Source organism: Leptinotarsa decemlineata, unplaced genomic scaffold, assembly GCF_025532065.1.
Source record: "Leptinotarsa decemlineata unplaced genomic scaffold, Ldec_3_MD MMD2_P_RNA_scaffold_2, whole genome shotgun sequence".
NCBI lineage: Eukaryota > Metazoa > Arthropoda > Insecta > Coleoptera > Chrysomelidae > Leptinotarsa > Leptinotarsa decemlineata.
This window is the reverse complement of record NW_027412529.1, coordinates 21,905,034-21,927,791: the sequence shown is the minus strand read 5'-3', so window position 1 is coordinate 21,927,791 and position 22,758 is coordinate 21,905,034. Positions and strand designations below refer to the sequence as shown.

Below are 22,758 nucleotides of genomic sequence, written 5' to 3'. Positions count from 1 at the left end.
GAGTTTTTGAAAATGTTGATCACCTTGCCGAGGCTGGGGTTCTTCACAAGCGTATTTAAAAATTTCGTCTTTCCTTGCCTCAAGAGGGCAGATGTCGTATCGCACCCGCTTTGAAAACTTATCATTCCATTGAGGAATTTCCCGTTAGCTTTTACTGCTTTCACCATAAAACTATTCAGTAAAGGTCATTTGCCTACTGGATGAATTAGCAGATTGTTGCATAGAAAAGGGTTTCAGTTCTTGGTTTCAAATTATACCTGTAAAAGGTAACCGAACTTTAAGTGGGGAAATCCTTTAAAATGTATTAAATTTCACTTAAACAGTTACCGACAGTTGTGATAGGAATCAAGAATTTTTCTACAAGACAACTTAGTGTGAATTTAACGAATAATTTCTTCAATATTGCATTCCCGTGTCAATTCGTCAAAAATTCCGATTTTTGGAGTTTTGGGGGTTTTCCCTCACTTTTAGCGTTCTTCCATGGTTCAATGATTGACCGTAGAAAAAAACTTCAAGAACATAAAATGTAGGAAATTTTATTTTCTTTCTTTTTGTATAGGTGATCTGTCTACACAAAATGCGTAGTTTTCGAGTTATTCGACAAAAACCAAAACGAAGTCGATTTTTTTCAGTTTTTGCAAAAAAAACATATTTTCCGTGAAAATTTTTGTTGGCAAACCTCATATTCGTATTCAGCAGCCCAAAATACCATATAGAACCAAATTTCAAAACTCTTGCAAAACTTTCCGCAACTGCCTTTTTTTTGACACAAGCTGCCCAGAGTATTATGGTGGTTCATTAGATTTATGGAAATGTTTCAATAGTTTCTTCATATAATATTCAATTTTGGACTACCATTTCGAAAATTAAGGTGGTTGTAGGTTAATGAATAACATATTAGCTTTTTCTTATTCTAATGCAGTCTTTCAAGTAATTGAATGAATCAACTACCTGATTGGACCGTAGGTAATATTGTTACATTTTTACCCGTGGGTTGACCAATAATTGTCTACACTGAATAATCAAACTAGACTTCTTTCACTTTGAATACAACAAACACTTCAACAAAAGCTTCAACTATTATTTGAATGTCTATCGCCTTATTAGATCTCTTCGCGTATCGCACTGTAACGTCCACTTGACTGTCTCGATATCCTCGCAGCTAGCCTTTAAATACCGTAATCGAATGTTGTAGAAATTTCGCCCAAGTTCTGTCGAAGTCGGTAGCATTATTCTCGCTGCTTCTCGAGTGGCGGGGAATCATCGTACATTCGTGCGGTCTTCGCTACATTTGGTTTATGGTTAACAGTGGCGGCCGGCGTTATTTTTTTTCGGGGATGATTTACAACAATATCTTATATCTCAGAGTATTGAATATTAGCGTTGAGCTTGAAGGAGAAGCAAGTTAGATGATTGAAGTAGTCATTGTAATACGTACACTAGGAAATTTGAATAACCTGATTGGACCAGTAATTCCGGACTCGTACATAACATAAGTAGATGTAAGAAGTCTAGAAAATTTCTTGCTGTATGAACATTAGTCACCAACAGAAAAAAATCAAATGGGATCCAAACTTAGATATATTTTGCTTCAACTGAATTTTTTCAAGGAATTCAACACTAATAAAAATTTCAACAAAACATTATCACCTGCTGGTTACTCATTCAGAAGTTAGTAATATTTAGTAATTAGGGTCGATATTTTGTATATATTCCACTATAAAGTAGTATGTATCCAACTGAAGATACTTTCATGTAGTGAAAAAGGTATTTGAAATGAAATATATATTAGCAAAATTTATAAGCATTATCATGAATAGTGTTATTTATTGTCATCAAGTAACGTGTTAGTGTATTCAAGACCTTGTTTCCGCTTGCTATTTCATAGATACATTATCGAGGAATAATAATGAACTGAGTTGTATAATTTAACCCACCTAATATACATCTTCTACACTCCCTACATAAATTCAACTATATGAAGGGTAATGATTATATCTATTGAATCATCAACGAATTGAAGTTTTCGTTTTCAAGTGTATCAAAAAAGTCTAACAAAGTGATGTAGTAGGCCATTCCATGATACCTCTCCTGTCTACTGACAATTCACCACACAAGAAACTCTACGTTCAAGAATTGACAAATAGCATATCATTCTGATAAAACAAGCATTGAATTAGAAACAAATATTGAATATCAGATTCAATTTATGAGTTGCCACATCGCTGAAATATTCATAGAATCAAAGGCGGCCGTCGAAGTCATCTTCGTTAGTTTCATCCATTAGTTTCATACGCATGGTATACTTTTGAGTTGCTTCAAAATTCCAAGGGCAGTACTTCTACTGTCACAATATATGGTAGCTACTGTTTTCACAAAAGTTTCACACTCCATCTCAACATGACCCGAAATCGCAATTAGTATCACTTCAGTTCTCATTTCGAGCCTAACTCCTTAGTAGTTGGCTACTGATGCCACACTGTATCCAGAAACATACTTTTTCATTATATCTATCAACAAAAGACCAAGAGACTGAACAACCAGTTCGAGTCCATCCCCACCTTGGAGAAACGCAATGTGCACGCGGTGACAGACCATCAAAAATCTCAGTTATTTGGGGAATAATTCGCCAGTGTTCACCAGGTTAAATCCGATGACTGTGACCACCATAGAGAAATGTCTAACTTTTCTAATGGCATAATAAGTAGACCGGCTCCAACAATACCGGAGCCCAATCTACTCAAGTGGATCACAGACGTCGAGGAGGTGATTGCGACTATCAAGCGCCTGGGGAAGAACAAAGCCCCAGGTATTGATGAGATTGAGGCAGTTCTACTGCGTAACCTGCCGCGAAAGGGTCTCGTACAGCTAGTACACATCATAAACGCGATTATCAGACACAAACATTATCCAGATTGTCTGAAGCATGCGGTTTCCCATCCATAAGACTGGAAAACCTAAATCTCTTATGAATAGTTGTCGTCTGATCTCACTAATCAGGTCGATGGTGAAGGTCATCGATAAAATTCTCTTGAGTAGACTTTTCCAACTGGAAGACAGGATGAAGCTCACTTCCGAGGAGCAATTCGGGTTCTCAACTGATCCGGGTTATCCACGTGGTGAAAAAATTCTTCAACCAGGGGAATAATTCGATTAAGGTCCTGCTGGACATCCGGAAAGCCTTCGGTAGAGTTTGGATAGAGATATTTGTCGCCAAAATGTGGTTGGCAGGCATGCCCTCATTTGTAATTAGGATTATTTTATCCTATCTGAGCTATCGAACTTTTCGCGTACAAGTGGATCAAACCACATCTGCGAATTATTCAATCAAAGCAGGTGTCCTGCCAAAAGATTTGAAATTAAAATTGACTATGACCGTATGAACATCTGGCATATTAAAAAATGCAGTTTCCAAAAAAAATTGTTTTCTATGATTTTTTTTGGAACCAGCTATGTCCTCCCCCATATATGCGAACTACAATCCCTAAAATACGGAACGTGTGCAAGCGAAGGATCAACGTGATTCCCATCACGAATCGGATGCTCTGCAGTGAAAACCTATTCACCCAGAGTGGAGATGGATATTGCGTTCACGTTAGTAGTTTTTAGAATTGGGGAAACTTACTATTTACGCAAATTATCTTAACATCACCTAAATATATAAATTGTTAGATTACTCACCCAGTACAAAATGGCTGTCCATCCCTCCATAGTAATACACTGAAAAACAGTGAGCATTGCGAACCCAATATTATCGAATGATGTAATACCATTATTTGGACCCTGCCATCTCTCCAAGCATACCGAATTCCCATCTCGACACCAGTTACTTCCTTGGTTTTTTGCTTGTGTTTCATTGTCCGTATTGCACGGTACTGCTTCTTCGCCTTCTTTCACTATTTCATCTGAAAACGGTATATTTTTCTCATTCTGGCAATAGCAACAAATATTTTACAGCAAAACCGATAGAATTGGAGAACAATGAATATAAAACAACCTTACAATCGATCTCCAATCCAGTTGAATACGCCGGAAAAACTTATTAAAATTCAACTTGGTTTCATGTTTCACTAATCTCTTGACTGAATTTTCAGAATACCTACGTTCTGACTCGTCCTTAATTAGAACTACAGAAGAGTTAGTTATTTGTGGATCTATCTTTTATTCAACTGATAAAAATCAGAAGAAAATTTAAATTTTCTCGTCAAGATTTCATTGAAATCCATCATCACTTTTTTTGATAATGACCTGTATATTTTTTATACATTTTGGTAGTCACTGTAATTACAAATTCATTGATATGTTACAACATATGTATTTCTCGAATTTTTTCCCGAAAACTCATCATTAATATTCCACAATTTTTTATAAGGGCTCGAATTTTCGAATGTTACTGATATCCAAATAGAGCGCTCTCGTCGGTGATGTCGTTCATTGAGATCCTAAATATTGTATTCACTGAAATCCAAATATCAGGGTTGAGGTATGTTTTCCTAGCGACGTGTTTTTCGCACAGCAGGAACTGGGTTCGTCCTAATCGCGTCGGCAGGGTCGTGAAACTTATCACGCGGCGTTTTAATGTTTTCCTAAAGGTAGGTTTTCCTAGCGATGTGTTTTTTACGCATCAGGAACCGGGTTCATCCCAATTGCGTCGGCAGGGGCGTGAAACTTATCACGCGGCGTTTTAATGTTTTCCTAGCAAAGCGTGCTTATCTGTTCAGTATCTCGGGTGTGTCATTATGAAACGAATCCAAAGAAGAAATAAAATTATTGTAATGAAAAATGATGAAGAAATTTAGAAAAGAAAAAAATCACTTTTATAAAAATCGGGAAAACAAGGGGTTTGAAACCCCTCGATAGTAATCTCATTGATGGAGAAAAACAGTTCAGAAGGTATTTTAGGCTGTCCCGCATACGTTTTGAACCTTGTAGAAGAGGAACTGAGAATTACACCTGCAGAAAAATTGGCTTTGACTCTGAGGTAAGTGGACAGATCAATAACATTGAGAAAGAGACCATAACATTTATTTTCGTGAGTTTCAGTCAAATCACAAACACTACACACAACAAAATAAACGTTCCGAGACAGACAAAACCTGACTATTGCGCTGCGTGAAACCGAATAGACTCCTCTCCAAGCAGTCGGTCTAACACGTTGAGCGCATCACGTCGGCGTGGAAGGTATTGCGCTATTTAGGAAAACAGTCCTATTGAATCTCTATGGCGGAGTAGGTGACGTATTAAGCTAAGCGTCGCACGCGACGCGAAAAATGCGTCGCTAGGAAAACAGGGATGTTTCTCAGTTCATTTGACGTACTAACGAACAACAGACAGTGTATCGGTGTGTCATTATGAAACGAATCCAAAGAATAAAACAACAGATTGCAATGATTATTTTTGAACATATGAAAAAAGATGGAGAGGAAGACCATATTTTCTGGATACATGCGAAATTTGAAAAAGAAATAAGTGAATTTTATAAAAATCTTGTAATACACAGAACAAGACTCTGAAAACCACAAAAAAATAGCATAATTATATAAAATGTATTAGTTGAATGATGGTTCAAACTCCATTTGAACACGACTGATGCCAATGATAGGTTCTGGTCCGATGCTTGCAGTGCTTGCAGCACCCTCCTTTGCAAGAGAGTCAACAGCCTCATTGCCTTCCAGGCCAGTATGGCCAGGAATCCAGACCAGAGACAATCCGTTAAGTCTTCCTATCGAGGAGGGTCGTTTTTGGTAATTTTCTACCAATTTGGACGTCGCTCGGTAGGAGCCAAAAGCTTCCAACGCCGCTTGACTATCCGAGAATATTTTTATTGACTTGTGTATGAGGTTGGATTCTTCCAATCTCTACGCACACAATTCAATAGCGTATATTTCCGATTGAAATACAGTCGCATAAGTTCCTAGGCAGGTTGATATCTCTGTCCTGGGTCCAGAACCCGAAGGTGTTTTTGAATTATCTGTGAACCAACAACTATCTGCTCCTAATATTTCCTTCCGGAGGATCCAATCCTCTCTACTCGGGAGCAATACATTATAAGGCAATTCGTAGTTGATAGTTGGAGGCATAAGGTCAGAGGTCATTTCCAGAATGCTGTGACTTCCAGTGTCAAGCAACAGTCTGTTGCACTCTGCATTAAATTGGTTTGTACAATTGGCAATGTGCACAAGTCTATATTCAGTCTATCTAGACTCTCTCTCTCTAGTAAAATGTGGAGAGGAGGTAGATCTGGAAGTATCTCCATGGCCGCTGACGCTGCTAAAAGCACGATAGTACCTAAGGTGTTGGCTGTCCTCCAAAAAAAGTTTATGTCTATTTCTGTCCCCTGCTAACTGCATAGAATGGGAACAGAAAGCCAAGGAGTTTTGGGAGCGTTGGGTTTTTCCCATTGATAGGAAGCACAGCTCTGGCGAGTCATCCTAATTTCATTCAGGTTTGGAGACCAGCTCCCCTACCCTTTTGGCTGGTCATTGGCCTTGAGAGGGACCAATGGGTACATGACTGATGGATGACGGCATGAAGTCCTTAGACATCAGTGCCGCCCTTCACGGGATACCCCTACCTGGCTGGGGTGGGATGGATGAAAAAGTTATTCATCCTTTAACGGGGGACATGAGGGCCTCATTCGACAGAGTGTCGGGGCCTTCTATATCGGGAGGGGTCGTCTACAGCATAATCTGTGGCTTCCCTAACTAACGGGTACACAGCTCTGGCCTCATCAGAAAGTCACTAATAAGTCTCAGACAAAACCTGGCAGTCGGTCTAGCACGTTGAGCGCATCACGACGGCGTGGAACGCGTTGCGCTCTTAAGGAAAACAGTCCTATTGGATTCCTATGTAGGAGTAGGCGACGTATTGAGCTGGGCGTAACACGTCGCACGCGACGCGAAAAATGTGTCGCTAGAAAAAAAAAACAGGGCTTTATCTTTAAAAAAAAAAAAAAAGAGTGACCAATAATCTTTGTGTCAATACCAAACCATTCATAATTTCCAAATGTCTCTTGAAAATTTGTAACAACCCAAATATCTCTGTTCAGAAAATGAGTAGGTATATCAAGAAGAATTAACTGGAGGGACATGAAATACATGAGCATGAATATCAAGTTAATTGCCAAACACTACATAAAATAGTTATTCAATTTGGTGAGCGATTTTGAGAAAAAAACATGAATTTTTCCAGTAACGAAAAAGTAGATATGCGCTTTTTGTTTATTCGAGATGTTTGAGAAATGCTTCCATATCTCTGGCAATACAGAGCCGCAGTATAATAGACTTTCCCTGCCCACAACAACGATGGTAAATGATTCATTAATATACAATATAAGGAATCCTGAACGACGACAACCTAATCATAGATATTTTTAACGCATCGAAAATAATTTCATGAGCTACACCTTATGATCACAAACTTTATTTTCCAAAGATATATCTTGACATATTTCGCTATCATAGTAGTTTTTTGCAGTGAATGACAATACTACAAGCTAATTCCATTACCTATATACTCTGATTTTTATATCCTCCTCATAATTATAAGTCAGAGATACCTACTCAGGACTGTCCCAACTAAATTACTACTGGATTACGATAAGCTCCTTGCCCGCAAGTGTCGTACCTATTATTTATTAGTTTCAAATGGAGTAGCAAATGGCACATGACTTCTTTGTATTTTTTTATTGTTCATTTAGTATTATAGGTAGTAGTATAATAGTTCATTATAGTTCATTAAAATATTATATAATGATACACTTATTCAAAAATAAACAACAATGCCAAACGCCAAGAGCATTGGAGGACAAGTAATGATACGCCTCTGTACAGAGCATTTATATGTCTTCCAAGAGCTGTAGTAGGGGTTACATTGAAAATGAGTTTGTGCGCATATGAGCGGGTTCGTCATAACGTTTTGTGCTTGCTGTACCTAACTTTAATAGAGCTGAGGTACATCCCCAAATTATAATTATCTAAAGCATATTATATTAATTCTACATCAATTTTTAAGAAAACAAATTCAGTAATGGTGATCTTTTCAAATCCAATTGGTCATTCAGTAAAATGTTTGAATTTTTTAGTTCAATAATTCTCATTACTTCCAAATAATCGAGCTTCAAACCTTTATTTTCAATTCGTGGACTTTTAAAATCTCCGTTGAAGATATGATTTTCTTTTAAGAGATAATTTGAATATGTTGAACTTGTTTTCTCATTTACGTAGCTCATATGTTCTTGAATGCGATTCCCAAATGTTCTGCCATTTTGACCACTACATAGCTTAGAACAAGTTCCACAATTCAATTTATATAATCCTGATTTCTCGAATTTGGATGTTTTGTCTTTTTTATTTTCAAGTAACGATCCCAACGTATCACCTGTTCTATATGCAATTTCAATATTTTGTTTAATATCACTTTTTCTGTTGTTTGACCAAAATATGTTGGAATTTTATATTTTTGATTATGTTCCTCACCAGTTGGAAAGACCTACCGAGATTACTCATAATTCGGCCATATTCATTACGTATGTACGTAAATTTTAAAGAAAAATGAATTTGAGCCTTATCGAGTCAGAAAAGTCCATTTGCCTTTGACGGACTTCAATAGGAGAAAAGTGTTTTGTAGATGGCTCATTAGAAGATTTCGTCAAAATAATGAAATTTGCAAAAAAAAATTGTGGTGTGATGAAAGTAGATTTACCAATAATGTTTACAATAACATTATAACAGGCGACAAGAAAATGAACAGTTACATAGTCACCAATTTTCAAGAGAAATACAGTGTTGACGTTTGGCTTGGTGTTTTCGATAATGAAATTATTGACCTCCACTTTTTTTTAAACATCTCTGACCGAAGAATTTTATTTGAATTCTAATTGATTCTAATTGAGTTTAGAATATTTGCCACTTAGCCTAATAAGAAAATATGAGTATTTCCAACATGACGGAGCTCCACCACATCGCAGTAGGATGTGCAGAGATTTCCTCAATACAACTATGCCAAAAAGATGGATAGGAAATAATGGTCTTATTGAAAGACCACCACGTTCACCGGACCCCTTTTAGATCTTTCGTTGTGGGATTTCTTAAAAGATGAAGTTTTCAGAACAAATTTTGTAAATATTGAGGAATTGGAAGATTCAATCAGGAGAGCCTGCATGGCTATCGCTCCACATATTTATGTTAGAGAACTGCCACAAGTACACAGATGGATCCAAAATACCTTCCGGTTATGGTGCAGGTGTTTTCAGTCGCAGACCCAGGACAGAGGTATCAACCTGCCTAGGAACCTATTCGACGGTATTTCAAGCGAAAACTTATGCTATTGAATTGTGTGCGGAGAGATTGGAAGAATCCAACCTCATAAACAAGTCAATAAAAATATTCTCGAACAGTCAAGCGGCGTTGGAAGCTCTTGGCTCCTACCGAGCAACGTCTAAATTGGTAGGAAATTGCCAAAAACGATTCTCCTCGATAGAAAGACTTAACAGATTGTCTCTGGTCTGGATTCCTGGCCATAGAGTCATGTGGGGCAAGTGCGCGCACTTAAGTTTTGTGTTGCTATAAAATCGAAAATTATGAGTAAAATAAAACAAAAAAAGGCTAATCAGTTCAGGTTTTTATTAATCTACAAAATTATGAACAGAACAAACTTTGTCTGTCACACAAATAAACAAAAAAAATCAAAACAAAGATAATCAAAATGCGTACACATAACCCAAAGTGCGGGTAACTGTGCGCTTTCCTGAGGGTATGTGTGCGCAAATTAAAATTGAGGTAATTATGAATTACTTTCTCTAGTATGAAAAGGAAATAATGTTATAGAAAGACTACAACAATAAAAAAAGTATAAATGAGAATGAGATCAATCAACAAAAACTAAAATTACTTATTGCAATGGTCACATACAAAATTGCCTTCCTCAAAGCTGGTACATTCTTCATGCCACCAAATTTCACAGACGCTGCATTGAATCCAGTCTTCATTCGGAGGATAAATATATTTTTTGCCACACAGGGGACATAAGTAATCATTTTTTTTATTCTCAGTTTTCTTAGTCTTAGTTTCATTAATTGCAGTATTTTTGTTGTTAGCTTCTGCATTACTAGTTTTAAATATAATCGTACTTTCTTTCTGGCTAATTTCTCTTCTTTTTCCTTTTTCTTTTTTTCCAGCGCCAACTTGTAAGGGCTTTCAGTAGCATTTATAAACTTCGTGCCTTTTTTTCCTCTGTTTTGTAAAGTAGCCTTAGGCAATGGTTGGATAGTCAACAATGGTACTTGTGCCTTGCTGGTTGAAGATGCCAAATATATTGCAGGCGATAAACGGGGTGGAATGACCATTATTATGTCAGTGCATGCTTCCAATAATTGAGCTATTTCTGTTATCCCAATTACACGGCCTGGGTGGTGACTAAGCCATTTGTCAGATTCATAGGCGAATTTGATTTTCAAGGGTCCAAAAAAGTCACGATCTAAGGGTTGCATCTTGTGCGAAGTGTGTGGCGGTAGAGTCAAAAAGTGAATGCCATCACCACAGGAGAAATTGACTGCAGTCAATAGATGTAACTTGAGTGGTTGTCCGAAATAAGCAATACAGGATTATCTTTTGTTGGCTGAACATTATCTTTGAAATAGCGCAGGTAGTCTATAAACAGGTCGGTATTTATAAACCCAGAATCAGAAACCATTCCAATACTTTTCTCAGGTGCATTGTTTAATAGAAATCCTTGCATTCTCTTTCTAGGAAAGGTGGTAAGAAATTTCAGTTGCACTTATAGCACATACAAGAGTAATTGTTTGGCCTCTTTCTGCAGAAACGATTTTTCCTACTAGCTTCTTGCCATTTACTGATATCACCTTGGGGATTTTTTTGGTAATGTGCTGATACCGCTTTCATCCATATTGTATATACGACTGGGTGCGAAATTATGTTTCTTGTAAACGTCTTGTAGGTTGTCATGGAAAATGTTTACTTGGATCTTATTAAACCCCATCGCTCTGGCATTACTAGTCGGAGTCGGTTGTCGCAATTTCAATCCACTATATCTTTTAAGAAACCCGTACACCCATTCAAGTCCAGCTAATTTTGGTGACGTATTGAACCGATGAGGTACTTTATTCAATTATGCATACTCATAAACTAATTTTCGAAGGCTTATCATAGTCAAACCATAATATAGATCATCACTTCGTTTCATATATTGATAAATTTCATCCTCCTGTGTCTTCGTAAATGTCGTAGAAAATCTTCCCATACTATCCGCTGTCCCAGCTTTCAAACGTTTTCGAAGGGTGCTTTCCGTTAGTCCAACTTGTTTTGCTGCTTTCAGCTTACTGGTACCCTTCGAAATTGATAATCTAGCAGCTTCAAGCTGATCATTTGTAACGACAGTTGTATCTGGAGCTTTCCTTTGGTAAATTCGAGGCATTTTTAATATTAAGACAAACCCTGAAACAAAATATTACTTCATCAACACAGTCCATGTCAAAGCTAAAAGATGAGGAGTAAGTGTGCGCATGCGCACACATACACGACAAGCGTCTGCGTACACTTAACCCAAACTGTCATATCGGGATACGACCAAAATGTTTCATGATTACGTCATCTGGGCAATCAAAACATTGGCTCTAATCAAACTACATAAAACGTGGTAATCAAAGATAGTATGGAATTTTTCAAGAATAATGTCGACATTTAAAAGATTACATGATAAACTTCACAAAATTACGTAATAATTTATGCAAAAATCTTCACTTACCTTGAATTCAAAATGGCGGGACGAGCGTCCGCCGTCACACATGCGTATCATGCCGAATCGTGCGGACTACTGAGGGGAGGAGATCGCGTTCTGTTGTTATACCACATTTACTCGCTGCTCGCTTACACTTGCCCCACATGACTCTAGTATCCTGCAAAGCCCTTGCAAAGGAAGGTGCTGCAAGCAGCTTCATCGAACCAGAACCTGTCATTGGCATCGCTTTAGGCTTTGCCAAACAAAGATTGAACACATGGATGGCAAGAAGATTTACGAACTTCTGGCGGAATTTTTCAGGATTGGCTCACTCCAAGGCGTTATTAACCCTTTGAAGCTTGATACCAAACAGTTGTTGGACAGTAGGGATGAACTACGATGTCTAACAAGCCTTCTTCGCATGGGAATTTAATACGAGTTATTATTCCGTTACATTATCTTTCGTAACTGTTTCCTCTTCAATGTGGTGTATTACTATGTTCTGGCAACGATATTTAGAAATTTGATTTCTTATTGAAAAAAAGTTGAGTGATGGAAGTTTGATGGAGTATTTTCTCAAAGAAACGTCAAGAATTACATGTGTTGTAATATGTCAATAAATTTGTAATTACAATGACTACCAAAATGTATAAAAAACATACAGGTTCATATCAAATAAATATATTTATAATGGATTTCAATGAACGAAACGTCGCATTGAAAAATGGGTTGAAACAGATTTTGAAAAACATGAAATAAAGCAGAACGGTCTTTTATCATTTTTCGATATTATTGAAAATGGAGGCGGTAGAGCACAAAAATAAAATCTGCCATTTTCAGTTTTTTGCAAATATTTCAGGATCGGTTGGTAATTTTGTCGACCTATGTTGCATTCCTAAAAAGGCAACATCTGTTCTATTCAACCGTTCTTGTAGGACCTACCGTTTCCAATATAGCAATAGTGGTATCAGCTGAAAAAAACTATGACTATAGGGCTTCATTTCACTCCAAACTATTCAAATAACTTCAAATAACATGAATACCATTAATACTCACCTATATTATAAAGGCTATAACAAGTTCTATGTAAGGCACCAGAGTAGAATTCCAACCCTATGATTGCAAATATAACGATGGCGAATAAAACCAGTAATCCTATCTGAAGCAGAGGCGCCATGGCTTTGATGATGGATTTCAAAACAACTTGTAGACCTATACAAATAATCATCTTTCATCAATATATTCATATTGTAGTAAAAGTAAAGCAGTTTGATCGATATTTAACGAATTTTCATTTGATGGTTCATACCACTATAGTCATCAGTATATTAGTCACTTCTTCTGAAGTAGCAGAGAAAAATACCCGAAAAAAAATGTTTTCAAAGTAGTTGGTTGATGCGATTAGACATAGTGACGATAAAATCTCCTAACTGAAATGACACTCCAAATTATAACAATTTGTTCTTTGTCAAAATTGTCAACCTGGTTATTGATTTCAATATATTCATTTATAAATATTCGAATATATCACTATGTAAGATATTCATTTGCCAGGGGGATAGTATAAAAAAATGTTCATTTATAATTAGAAAAATTAGAATATTGAAGGTTATAGAAAATACTAAAAATAGATGTTACTCATTAAAGTACTTGGGAGTGATCTAATAGTTGATTAATAACCAATGTAGACATTATGTTGCAATATACTTATACAGTGCATTCCATTTAAAACGATCTACCCTGAATGACTTTTGGTACAATGATTTTCAGGAAAAATAAAAAATCACGTCGACAATAGTATACAGGGGGACACATTTTGACATATTCACATTTGATGTTACTTCCCCTATCGCACCCCCCAAGCATGTCACCATTTTTTTTCAATGAATCACCCTATATTGTTTGGCATTATCAGATGCTCCATGATAAACATATTTCAACAAATTATTAAACATATGATCTGAAGCTTATGGTTCGGGAGCTATAAATTATTTTAGGAGAAAACGAGCCACCCGGAATAACTTTTGCGACAATAATTCGCAGGAAAAATGAAAAATCAGCTCAACAATTATACAGAAGGCCTCACTTTGAAACATTCGTTCTAGAGACAAAGCTATAAATCAGAAAAAGAGATTTTTATTAATCCTTAAATCGAATTCTGATGACTGGACAATGAGAAGTAAAAATATTATAGTCAATGTTCAAAAACGTTTTTACCAACTTCCATACAATGGTACAAACGAGCCATGGCGGCCCTCACATGGTTGAGAATCTCGGGAGTAATTTCTCTGCAATGCCTCATGATATTCTCTCTCAAATCTTCTAATGCTGTTGATTCTAGACTTCAAATGTCCTCATAGAAAGAAATCTACAGGAGTGAGATCCGGGGACCTTGGTGGCCATTCTGTAGGACCTCTTCAGCCAATCCAGCAACCAGGAAAATGATCATCCAAAAATTATCGCACTGGAGCTGCATAATGAGGAGGTGCACCATACTGCTGAAAAACTATTTCGTTTTCGAATAAATTTATATCCTTCTCAATTGCCCTATTGATTGATGCACAGTATTATTCGATTCTCCAACATATCCAAATATTTATCACTAGTCGAATTATCATCGATAAAAAAGGTCCTATGATGTAGTCACCTGAAATTCCTGCCCAAACATTCAGTTTGTGAGGTCATTGGGTATGAACTTGACGGTGTAAATGAGGATTCGTATCACTCCAATATTGACAGTTTTGCCGATTCACCTCTCAATTCAAACTAAATACATGCATCCGAAAAACAAATTTTGTACAAGAAATTCTGATGCAAGTTGATCCGTTCAGTGAGACTTTAACAAAACTCAATACGTCTATCGAAATCATCTTCGTTCAATTCATGAACTAGTCTAATATTATATGGATGAAATATGTACTCATGAAGGATCCTGAAAACATTTTACGACTGATTCCTGATTCTCGAGATAACTTAGTAAGAGCTTGCGAATTTTCCATTAGTACAACGTGCCCTGAAACTGCAGTACAAATAGCTTCATCGTTGACAACTCCTCAATGGTTATGCTTTTTATTGTTAAAAGATCCAGTTTCCATAAATTTGTTCAATAATTTCGAAACGTATTTGTGTCGTACATTTTTTTCTGAATGATTATCATTAAACATACGGGAGCAGCTCTAGCTACCATTCTACCATACTACCATTCTGATAGTACAAACTATTTCAATCCGTTCTCGAATCGTATAAACCATTGCTTCTCAAAAATTCACAAAAACAGAAACACCAATTGTAACTTCACCGCAAATACAAAATGAAGAGAATATCGAATTCAAACTTAACTAGGCAAAATAAGACTTTTTTGAAGTATACTTCACAAAAACACCTATGAAACCTAGGTAACAGATTGTAAGGAAGTTCATTCAGGGTGGCTCGTTTTCAATTCTATGAATTGAGCTTTAGACCATAATGTATTCTACTTTATTTTATTGAGATCTGTTCATCATGGAACATCTGGCATTGCTGAAAATCATTGTTCCAAAAGTAATTCAGGATGGCTCGTTTTCAACTCAAATAGTTTGTAGCTCCCGAACCAATTTCAAACTATTGACTATAAATTTTTCTGAAACAAAATATTTAGCCTTTTCAGTGAATAACAAAAACTTACGCAGTCTTCAACCTCTTGAAATCAGAGGTGAAAACAGCATCGTGAAAATCACACAAGCTACAGAAATAGAGTATCTCGGTATAATGATAGACAATCATTTAAAATGGAACTTACACATTAGGAAGGAAGCCTATTGTATAAATTCAAATATTTCAGTAACATTCTTGAAGAAATACATCTCTTAATGCTGTATTGCGCATTAGTGGAATCCCACCTGAGATATGGCATACTAGCTTGGGGAGGGGCATATAATAACATTATAAAAAAATGTTGAAATCATTCAAAAATGGATTTTGAAAATAATATTCAGAAAACCAATAACCTACCCATCAGATGACCTTTACAAGCTTGGCAATATCTTAGATGTAAAACAAATATTTCATTTGACACTTGTTGTTGACTAGAAAAAAAAACCGGAGCAAAATATTTCTAGATTATTCCTACTCCACAAGGTCAAAAAAATTTATCATTTTAGTTCCACATGTGACTAAAACTATATCCCAGAGATCTAGCATGTTTCTTGGGCCAAAGATATATAACGATCTACCAAATGGATTGAAACAACTAAACTCTTTATCTCTGTTCAAGAAGAAGCTGAAGTTATGGCTGATTTCAAGATCAAGAATTTCAACACATCGATTAGTCGATATAAAAAATACATACTATGATTGATATTAAAGTTAAGGCTATTTAAAATGATTTCTTTCACACACTCGTTCTGTCAGATTTTTCTGTGGAAATCTGAGGCATACCATCATCACATCAACACAAGTTATACTTTCCTGATTTTGATGATTGCGCTTGCCCCATATTTCATGATCAATTTATGACGTTAATATAACGTTTGAAACGATTCTTTTGTACTAATTATCCTTACTTCACAACAAATTATAGTTACAATTCGTATATTCTGCTGAATACTCTCAATCTTATCGTTATGATAACCTGAATAGTAATTTTATTTTTATGGAATTTTTGGTATTATTATTTCCTTGGAAAAAAATTATATTGTTTACACTTTTCTTAAGCCATTTCTGTTCCAACTTTGGTCTACTGCTCTTTTTATAATTAAGCTATATCTGAAACTCTCAAGCTAGTTGAAAACACATTCTCCTGGTTAACCTGTAATCTTATTTTTACCCTTGTTTTCTTTTCCAATAATTTGACAGTATTTCATTTAATTCGTCATCATCACACCACACACAAGCTGATAATATCAGCTTCGGTGGATTTTTTGTTTATTCCAAGCCTCATATTACTAAGTTTTTTTTAAATCATTTTATTTTCTAACAAAAGAAGGTTTGTATTTTTTTCGCTATTTATGAATAAACATTATTATTATATGTTTTATACTTTGTTGAAATCTGCTAATCATGGAACATCTGATAATATGAAACAATATAGGGTGATCCATTAAAAAAGATTGGTGACATGGTGAATATGCCAAAATGTATTCCCCTGTATGATATGGTTGACGTGTTTTTTATTTTTCCTGCAGATCATTCTACCAAAAGTTAATCATGGTAGCTCGTTTTGAATGGAATCCACTGTATAATTATATGACGTAAAACAATATTTCCAGCTTTCAATTCCATATTTTCATTTTCCACAACTGTAATGGTGTTAAATGGAAACTTATACTTCAGATGTTCATTTCATTTATTTGTTTTGTTGACTTTGATTTGATGACTCTGAAACTCTACACCCCTTTGGAATTTAAAGTTTAATTTTTTCTTGAATTTTTATGAATCAATCGATCAAATTACTATACTCCTAATATTTCATAATTATTATTGTTCAAAGCGGAAATATCATGAAAAACTATATCTGTAAAGTTGATTTGAATTACTTCAATACATTTGAATTGGACATCAAATATGAAACAATTTCAGTCACTCATGGGATTCATCAACATTTTGTATATTCACTTCTATCATTTTGATATATAAATTCAAATCAGGTCATTTTCACTTTGAGAATAGAACTTTTTTACCAATTTATCTTCCTCAATGAATGATAAAATTGATATTGCATGTTGATGAATGCCTTAATTTTTCAAAAAGTAGATTATATCAAAATATTATGAAAATATCCAAAAGGCATATCTATAAATCATAGTATCAGATGTACACATGTGAGTAAATGAAGCTTGAGGAAAGGAGTGGAAGTTTTTCTACATTCAATCTACTTACTAGGTATGCCAGAGACTAGCTTCAGAGGTCTTAGCACTCGAATAGCCCGCAACGCGCGGGGATCCATCACAATGTAATCTTGAGGAAACATCGTGAGGAACCTGCAAAAATCTAGCCTCTAGCGAATGCACTATACTAGACTAATCATCTAAACTACTTTATTTAACTCTATTTCTAAAAATCTAAATATGCACACCCTAAATTCAACAGTAATATTCAAACAAGTTGTTCAGAAAAAAACTCAAAATTGGATTCCATAAGTATCAATCAACTGGATATAGAAATTCAACTACATCAATCAAACTGTTCAAAAAATAGTTTCATTGATCAGAATTCGATTGGTAAACAATCAACAACAATTTCAACAAACCAATTTCAAGAGGGGAAATCATTTTGGTTCGATAAATATATCATCGTTTACTCCCTCATGTATAGAAATCAGTTGAAGTTTCCTTGATATGAATGAAAGTAAAACCAGAATCGAACGTGATGGTTTTTATGATAATTTCTTCTCAGAAGATTCATTATAATTATGATAACCTTAAAATACGGAGGGGTCGTCAGCATCATTTTTATTCACCGGAAGGACGAAGATTGAAGGATGCAATATCCATCAAATCTTTTAACACATCAAAATGAGCGCATGCCACATATAAAACATCATGTTTATCAAATTATTCACATAGATCAGCAGAAAGATCTAACAATGTGTCCAGAATGATTCAATCAGGCACATTCATTTTGATTTCCATTGAGACCATTCGCATCTTTTGTCATTAGAGATCTATAATTTGGCACCAGCTAGGATGGTAATCATCTGTTCGAAATCATCATTCATATTTGATACTAAGCTCATTAGGAAAAAAAATAGATATCGATATGTCGCTGTAATATCATTAATCTTTTAGAGTTTCTTCATTCAATTGGAAGTACATTTTCTCCTATGATTTGTGAAGCTACAATAAAAAGTAAATTAGTATTATCTTGAAATTTTTCTAGAAAAGTTCAAATCCCCAAACATGAGATGTGAACCGTTATTCAGTTATTCATTCTATCTACCTAATATACATAACTACTCTTCAAGACTAATCTAGTCTGCGCTACATGATCAGCGGTTGGGTAAAACTCTAAACATCAAGAAATCATGGTAGCTGTAGATATAAAGGTGTCGATCATGTTGGCCCTTACTTGGGATCCTGGAGACTAATTTGAGAGGCCTCAATACGCGAAAAGACCGCAGCATCCGAAGATCTACATCGACATTCGCCTCCGCAAAAACCGTCATCGACCTTATATATCAAAATCAAATAACAAATATACAATTCAACTGAGGTTTTGGTATGGAATATCATATTTCACTAAGGAAAGAAATTGGTATATACCTGTGATGTACTCGAGAAAATATTCATAATACATACTGATGAAATTTTCAAATGAGAGAACAGCTATTTCTCAAACATTCCAGACCTGACCCCTATCCACTCATTCATATTGTCTACTGATAACGCCTCCTACTCGCTACGTATTAGGTGAATTTATATTATTTGATCATGAGATTTTTTTTATTTATTATAAATAATGGTTAAACATTTTTTACTCATGATTTCTATGACTTCCATCTAGATTAGTTGCTGAGGTTTCATCCAAATAACAGAAAAATTTTGAGCTGTTTTTTTTTACTCAAAAATTTTCATTTTATTGTGCATTTTCTCATAGTATGTGTCTTGTGCGATAGGCAAAATTACAATGTTATATCATCGGAGGAGAAAAATCCACTTATGTCACGATGACATTACATTACATATAGATATTCATACGGTTATTTAATCGTATGAAAGTATATACGTTATGTCCTCTGTATCTGTATCTGTAGAGTAGGGAGGGTGAGTGTAGGCCCACAGCACTTAGGCCACATGCGATCCATTGTACATCCTCCCAAGGAGTTGTCCTCCTAGGCCATTGTCCATCCTATCCTTTCCAGAAAGATGGACAGGTCTCTGGGAGACATCTCCTTCATATCGGCAGGTGTAGGCCAAGACTTGCCGAACACACACTCTCTTATTGACGATAACTCCGGACATTCGCATAGGATATGCCTGACAGTTTCATCTTCCTGTTCACACATCCTGAATGGAGGTGTATCCATTAGCCCCATATTATGGAGGTGTTTCCTAAGTTGACAGCGGCTAGTCAGAAATCCTACTGTTAAGCGTAGATTATCCCTGGTCATCGCCAGATATTTCTTCGGCGCCAGCTTCCCAGGGTCGCTTAGGGTGATCCTGAAGATTGCATTCTTTGATCTCATCCCATCCCTTCAGGAATTGATCATGGGGGTGACGTTTGGCTAGTTCCGCTATTGTCGAAGTCATCAGGCCGTAAGTACCACTGGATCCTAAAATTCTTTGTCCAGCTGCTTCCTTGGCTAAAGAGTCGGCAATGCGATTACCTTCACTCCTATCGTGCCCTTCAAATCACCTCAGGATAATGTTATTATCTAACGAGGCTTTGGTTAAATCTTGGTGGCACACTAGTACTAGCCCTGAGTTAACACGTTGTCTGTTTAAGGCTCATAAGGCTTGTCTGCTATCAGTGCAGATTGTTATGTTTTTGCCAGAAATTCCTTTCCTGGTTATTTCTTTTGTGGCGATTGATATACCGGCCAGGTATGTTTGAACCACGCTGGTATTTTTTCCCATTCCCTGAGCCTTCTTTGGTTTTTGAGCCATCTGTATATATGCGTATTGCATTTTTTGTAGCATCTGACTCTGTGTTCTGTTTTATTTGTATTTTGTAGGATTTATTAAACATGAACCTGGATTCAATTGCATCACTGTGGTTGCCTGCAGCAGAGGTTGCGCAGTAAGCGATTCTCGCCATAGGCTCGTAACATGGCCATTAATGCAACCTCCTTAACGTACAGGTCCAGAGGGATCAGAACAGTAATTACTTCCATTGCCGCGGTTGGTGTTTTTCTCATGGCTCCTGTGAAGCCAATCGCTGTATTCGATATAATTTTTGGATGGCCGTTGCTTGTAGAACTTTCGGTCCCCATGCAATGGCTCCATACGTTAACATAGGTCTTATTATTGCATTGTAGATCCAGGTAATCACACGGGGTGAAAGACCCCGTGCGCGTCCCACTGTCCTCCGACATTGCCATATACGTTAAAAAACGTGATTTAAGATTTGTCTCGTCTGAAGATTCGAAGTCGTAATCTTGCGTGAGAAGCGATGCGTGTGTTTTCGTTTTCAAAAGTTAAAAAATATCTTGAGGCTTTGAAAGCAAGTGTTTAAACACCCAAAATATCGTAAAGTTCACCTTATGGATGATAAATTTATATGCAAGTGAAATTTCATTTCTCTTCCATATATTCAAAGATTCGGTCTGTCTTCCTTGGACCAACGTAGAGTTTCATCAAGTGTTGTTATGTTATACAAAATTTTGCATTGTTCCATTGATGCACCCTCGTTACTAGAACAAATCAACTTCAACGTATCTCAACCTACTACACGTAGACAGATCACTTTCTATACCCCTTTTACTAGATCCAACCTTGGACAAGTGTCTTCTATAGATTAGATGTGTGAAAATTATAATACCCACTGCAGTCAATGCGATATTAATTTCGATCTACTGAAGACCACATTATCCAAAATTGAACAAACCATCATCCAGCTTACTGTCTTTATTTCATACTATTTACAAATAATAATTAATAATATATCATCTTTTTTTCTTAATTCGATCATATATATGAATTTATTTCTTAATTTGTCAAATCCTTACTATGTCAATCTTTTATTATAAATTTAGTTTGAGTAGCCTTTATTTATACTGCATTATTATATTGTCCGGAAATTTTGTTTTTCTTCTTTCTTTGTTTTTCATATATTACCTTATCTAGTGTTACTGTGAATGAAATCGGTTTTAATTCCATAACAAATATTTTTAGTGATTTCTTTTTAATTCAATGTTCAATGGAAGCAATTTTTTTGAAAAGGCTTTTTCTTTCGTGTAATCATTTCGAAAGAGGTTTTCCTATCGATTTGTAGGTGAAAGAAACTTTTATGTGTCGGAGTTAGAGTTTATTTTGAATTTTATTGCTTTTTTCAAAATTTTCCACATTTCTGTATAAAGATGGGCGAGTAGAAAGCCGAAAAGTTTTTTTTCCAGAAGTCTGTCTCTCCAGAATAAATATCCTCTATTCTCTATTCCATTCATATATTGAAACTGGAAATATCTTCTATCCACGTATTTCATGTCATTCACTTCATAAAAAAGTCGATCAGATAATCTAGATTTTCCACTATGAAACTAAACCAACAGATTGGTTCATATTTTTGGAAAATTGAATATGAAAGTTGTCTTCATATACTGCTCATATACACTTCAGCAAATATTGGGCAACTCGAAAGACAAGACTTTGTAAAAAAAACTTATATTTACGAAATAAACTGTGATGATTGCGATGGAAAATATTTCGATTTCATAGACTATAGAAGTCCAATGTTACTCAATATGCTATAGAATACTATAGATAATGGCCACAGAATAAACGAGAAATGCCTGAAATTGATGATGAAGATTCCTATCATAGCAGGGGAATGTTCACACTCTTACATAATTACAAGTTCGCGGTTTGCCTACATTTTTGGAGTGTTTTGTGCACTTATGTGATTTTCATCCTTCACACTACATTCCAACAACCATTAGTTTTGCGAGGACAACCTGGAGTTGGTTTCAAATTAACTTCCGATGAAAACTTTGATGTGGAAAACTAACGCTAGTAGAAGTTAAAGAAGATACGGATTGTGCTACTCAAAGAAAAAGTAGTAGATTATAATTCTGATGGAATGGATTTGACATAAAATGAGGTAAGAAAATATTTCGCATCAGAACATCAATGTATTGGGGATGGAATTAGTAGAATTTTTGAGAAAAAATGAGCAATTCGAAAAGGATAGCATATCGATTCAATCTGATTTGAAACACACATCATCATTAATAACCATAAGAAAGGTTGAGCAAGAACAATGGTGAGTGACATTGAATATCAGATTCCTGAGGAACGATCAAGCCTGCGGGCTAACAGTACTTCGACAAAATCACAAATAATGGTTCAGAATGATCACCTCATTAATTTAAGCGTCAAAAAAGCGTCGAGT

At 35.7% G+C, this 22,758-nt stretch overlaps 1 protein-coding gene across 22 annotated transcripts in view; it reads right to left on the bottom strand.

Moving 5' to 3' along the window:
- The window catches only part of LOC111511127 (calcium voltage-gated channel subunit cacophony), a 230,891-nt gene that overhangs the window by 188,032 nt on the left and 20,101 nt on the right, over positions 1-22,758 (bottom strand). For 18 of the 22 annotated variants that reach the window (XM_074185547.1, XM_074185625.1, XM_074185633.1 and 15 more), the window contains 3 exons: positions 17,593-17,693; positions 12,793-12,948; positions 3,682-3,905 (listed from right to left, as the gene is read on the bottom strand). In XM_074185547.1, coding sequence (XP_074041648.1) covers positions 3,682-3,905; positions 12,793-12,948; positions 17,593-17,693 — 481 coding nt within the window. Of the gene's footprint in view, positions 1-3,681; positions 3,906-12,792; positions 12,949-17,592; positions 17,694-18,780; positions 18,882-22,758 lie in introns of all 22 variants that reach the window. The other 4 variants (XM_074185558.1, XM_074185571.1, XM_074185596.1 and 1 more) reach the window with 1 other exon arrangement.